This window comes from Cyprinus carpio, unplaced genomic scaffold (assembly GCF_018340385.1).
Source record: "Cyprinus carpio isolate SPL01 unplaced genomic scaffold, ASM1834038v1 S000006739, whole genome shotgun sequence".
Classification (NCBI taxonomy): Eukaryota; Metazoa; Chordata; class Actinopteri; order Cypriniformes; family Cyprinidae; genus Cyprinus; species Cyprinus carpio.
This window is the reverse complement of record NW_024879338.1, coordinates 1,010,185-1,014,771: the sequence shown is the minus strand read 5'-3', so window position 1 is coordinate 1,014,771 and position 4,587 is coordinate 1,010,185. Positions and strand designations below refer to the sequence as shown.

The 4,587-nt window shown below is 35.9% G+C and overlaps 1 protein-coding gene across 1 annotated transcript; it reads right to left on the bottom strand.

Annotated features, from left to right (window-relative positions):
• Positions 1-1,639: 1,639 nt before the first annotated feature.
• Positions 1,640-4,144, bottom strand: LOC122144622. The gene is made up of 5 exons (XM_042755658.1): positions 3,816-4,144; positions 3,458-3,644; positions 2,775-3,302; positions 2,553-2,658; positions 1,640-2,410 (listed from the first exon to the last, which is right to left on the bottom strand). The coding sequence occupies exons 1-5, from the start codon at positions 3,998-4,000 to the stop codon at positions 1,713-1,715; spliced, it is 1,704 nt and encodes a 567-aa protein (XP_042611592.1). The 5' UTR covers positions 4,001-4,144; the 3' UTR covers positions 1,640-1,712.
• Between the last annotated feature and the right edge of the window lie 443 nt (positions 4,145-4,587).

Below are 4,587 nucleotides of genomic sequence, written 5' to 3'. Positions count from 1 at the left end.
AGCTACATAGTAGGCTACGTACAGCTCAGTGCAAGTACACAGGATGGATCAAGGTTAAAACATAAACTAATATATACATAACTTTCCTTTGTATAAATCAAATATACTACAAAAACCCGGACCTATAGCGCTGCTGGCTAGCGTGGTGTCTAACTGAAAATAACTCTGCAATAGCAACAGCAAAACACACAAAAAGACTGTAATTCCCTGGAATTTGGGCTGCTGTCTTTGACAAGATCATAAATAAAAGAGTCGATCATGATTTTTCTAATAAACATTGCATTGTGTGAAATTATTTAGTCTTCTCTTCACTGATTTAGTGTTTTTCTGCGCTCTCTTCCACTATCGCGGCACAGTCCGGCAACATGACAAAGAAAGCTGATCCTGATTGGTCCTCGTGTGTGCATTCGAAGTGCTGATTGGCTCATGCAGATAGAAACTTATAAAACCAAGTTAGAGTTTGACTTTGTAGACAGAACCTTTTTTTTCCCTAAAAAGCTCTGACTTAAGAAAGAAACATCACATAATGTAAACAAGTTGTCACAGAATATGAATATGTGAATAACTAAATTTTGACAAAAATGTCAGCTAGAACCTTATAATTCCAAGGTGACGATATGACTTGTTTTAAAGGCATATGACCATGTTTTAAAGGATGACGATTGTAATCAAGGTAAAGACTATTATTCCAGTTCGAGCGCATACACAGACAGCTGCGGACAGCACGGACGCGGAATACTTGTATTTATACTACTGAAATTGTATGGTGGTGAACAGTAAACAAACAATTGCCCAGAGTTATTGCACATATGGCTGTCTTTATATTGTTTTATTGACGGATTGTAGAGGTGTGGATGGCAAAGGACTTCTTCACACAGCCTGCGCAGTTGGTGCTTTTGTAGCATACTGGGCAAGTTTGTGCATGAATGACATGAATGTCCATGCAGAGCCTTCGCATACACTCCGATGATGATTTTTACATCAGCAGAAAGTATAACACAGGCTTTATTATTGATGAGCAAAACAGTGTATTTGCACTCTCAGTACACAGTTTAGTATATTTACATAGTTATTAAAATTAATGTACAGTAAGGGTTTTATATTGAATGCTCACCAAAGAAGCTTGTTTTGGAGAAGTTTGTGAGGAAGTTTGTGTTTATGGGGTCATCAACACACCAAATACAGACATGATCGCTTGTTGTAACAGAGGAACTGTTCACTGATGACGTCAGCCCAACTTCAGATTGCTGAGTTTCCACACATGCAGAATATACTTTTTTAGTACTTTTAAGTTGTAAAGAATATCTGCAGTGATATTTTTGCAAAGTATGTTTTATTCAAAGTTTGTTTTGTTTGTTTATTCATTCATTCATTTTTAATTACAAGGAATTGAACAGTAATAACAATATAATACAAAGGTTTTAGAGGGGGGACTGCTATAATATGGGTCCAAGTTTTTATTATTATTATTTTTTTTCTCCTGAGTACAGTAGTTGAAAAATGCAGAGGCAATGTTGTAGTATTCCATAATTTTTAATAACACTCCAATGAGAAGCATGAAATCAATTGTTTAGGATGGCTTTTTTAAAAACAACAACAAAAAAAACAAAAAAAAAAACAAAACAATGTTGTTCACTTTTTTACGTTTTGACACTCAAATTTAAGCATTTGTATATATATATGCATGCATTTGAACTGGAACCAAGCTAGCTTTATCTTAATAATGCTCTGAGCGATATTCTTGCTGTCACACCCATAATTACATGAATGTTCAACACTGAGTAACAGGCCATAGTAAATGGCAGGTTACATACAAGAAATGTCAGAATAAAGCTGAGCCCCAAGTGATACAAACTAGGACAGAAACCAATTGCAGAGAGCATATCATATTCTAGGGCCATCTTTTCTTGGTAACAGTTTATACTCAAGTTAAATGAAGGGAAATATATTAAAAACCAAAACACAAAGAGAAAGATCTGTGACACAGTAAAGGCAGGAACACTGAGTCTATGTGGCAATCGGCCAAACCATTTCATAACATTACTGCCTGGAATTGTAGCCTTAAAGGCCATTAACACCACTAGTGTTTTCCCTAGAACACAGGAGATACAGAGGACAAACGTGATCCCAAATGCTGTGTGGTGAAGTTTGCAGGAACAACCAGTCGACTGTCCAGCAACAGTAAGTGGACTCAAAGAGCTCCATGATATGAGCAGCATGAAACTTAGATTTGAATTCCTGATTCTTTGGGTAAAAACAGATCTTTGGGTATGCCTCATAAAGGTCACGACTGCAGTTTGACCAATTAAAAACAGAGGAACGGTGATTAGCAACACTCTTATAATCCACTGGTGAAACAGGCCTCTGCTGAATAGTTGAGCACAAATCTGCCATTGTAGTGGACTGATTTCTACAAGTACAAATGAAATGAAAGCACATCAAGTTGTTATAACACCATACCAATTGAACAATATTAATTATTGCATATGTGCTCCCTAAATATAGTAGTAACACATCATAGGCAAACCAAAAAACACTAAATCAGAGGTCACCTTTATGCATCCACATGTCTGTGCAGGTAAGCATATTTGATCTGAAGCAGCTTTTAGCCATTTGGTTTAAATCTCTCTGTTTCTCCAGTTGACATCGCCATATGAACTGCCAATAAAAATTAAATAAATTTAAAATAATTTATATATATATTTTTTTTTATTTTTTCTTTTTTTTTTTATATTATTTGTTGATTGGAGAGACAACATTCATGAAATCTGTACCTGATAAAGCTCAGCACGGTGACTGTAAGTGCAGCTATCACCATTTCCTTTCACAAGGGAGATCCTACACACAGATCTGCGGAGCCACTGTACAAACTTGCAACGCATAGTGCACTTAGTACACACACAGATCAAAGAAGGTATGGTCAGGTCATCTGTCTGCCTGGGGAAGGGGCCGGTGAGAGCTTTCATTGCTGGCCCAGATAGTTTAACACCATGTAAAAACACAGTGAGCCTTGACAGATTAGACTCAAATGTTTCAGTAAAGTTAGCTGGCATAAACCAGGCCCCAGTTCCCATGCACAATTTATCTGTGATATCCACCTGGTCCTTGGCAGCCAAGAAAATGTGAACTTTGAAGCACACACAGTTCATTCCTCTTTTGTAATCTTTGACATTCAGTACATTTGTCCAGACACTCTCTGAAAATCCATTTTTCAGATAAAAGCAGTAACTTTTCATATATTTTAACTGCAGTTGATACATATGGCAGTAATATAAACAAGTGTGTGAAGACTGATTGAAAGCCTAGACATAAAAAGAAAGGGGGAAAAAAAAGGTTTTTAAGATCATGTGTACATTTCATTTCAAGCTTTTTAACGTTGCATTGGTTGCAATCAGTTGTTGAACATTTCACACTTTCATATTCATTTACTCTAACAATCCATGTTTAAAATGCTTACCTTATGTGAGCCCAGAATGGTCTGGTTGAGCTCCAGTTTGTGCTGTGTACCCAGGACCTGCCCATTTAGGACTTCACAAAGGCAGAATACTGGGCACCTTGAAAAAAACACACGCACTCTGATCGCTTTAAGTTTTTCCACAGAAACGATCACCATGTGTGTAGAATGACATTTCTCTACAAAGTAGCTGAGAAAAGACAAACAGAATATCATAGACTCACTGAGTCCAAAATCAAATGCACGTGATTATTCAGTCATAGTACAATGGAATTACACAATCACTTTCTTAATAACATTTAATGTAAAAATCTGAAAGTACATGAGTAAATTAAATGAACTTGAAACAAATCATACCCACCCTTGACATGCTATAAGAACATGCCTTGTAGTAAATGTCAAGGCTTTGCTAACGTTAGCAGCTCTATCCTCTGAATGCTTAATTTGTTCATTTTGTCCATCAGCATCTCTTAGGCTAAGTGATCTACAGCAAGGGTTCAGTGCTCTTGTCAGCAGAGCAAGTAGAACCACAGTGGCTCCTCTCATCTCAGAGGCTGTGCTGGTTTAGAGTTTCTGTTCAGGGTAGTGTCCTAGCTTTATACACTCCTTAAGTGACACAGGAGGAAGGTACTGATGTGAAACACAAGGGCCAATTCTCAGAGGTAAACATTACTTTACACCAACACTATTTCAGATGATATTTGGTTTAACTGAAGCAGTACAATAACTACTGAAAAATATATAAAATTTACGTTGCATTTTCAGATGGCACTGTATGTTGCTGTAATTTGAATAAATATAACAATTGATTAATTAGGAACTTTATTCAAAATAAAATGGCAAAATATTTAACACAAAATATTTAACAATTTTAAGAATTAAGGAGTTTAATTACCTTACATGGTACATTTCAATCACACCAGTGAAAATTACATGGTAAGGAACAGATGTACCATCAGTCAGCTAAGTGGGTTGTATTGTTTTATACCTCAATGTTGAAGTTTGACCAACACAAACATTAATGGATGAATGGATGAATGAATGAATGAATGAATGAATGAATTAACTTAATACATTATTATTATTTTTTTTCCCAATAACTAATGAATTAAATTAATGTATATATATATGAT

What these genes read in the sequence shown, in the direction of transcription:
- LOC122144622 (XM_042755658.1), bottom strand. Translation starts at nt 4,000, where the DNA reads ATGAGAGGAGCCACTGTGGTTCTACTTGCTCTGCTGACAAGAGCACTG. An exon ending in CCATTCTGGGCTCACATAAG is followed by an intron (nt 3,303 to 3,457) that starts GTAAGCATTTTA and finishes TTTTATGTCTAG; the next exon opens with GCTTTCAATCAGTCTTCACA. An exon ending in AGACATGTGGATGCATAAAG is followed by an intron (nt 2,411 to 2,552) that starts GTGACCTCTGAT and finishes TTGTACTTGTAG; the next exon opens with AAATCAGTCCACTACAATGG.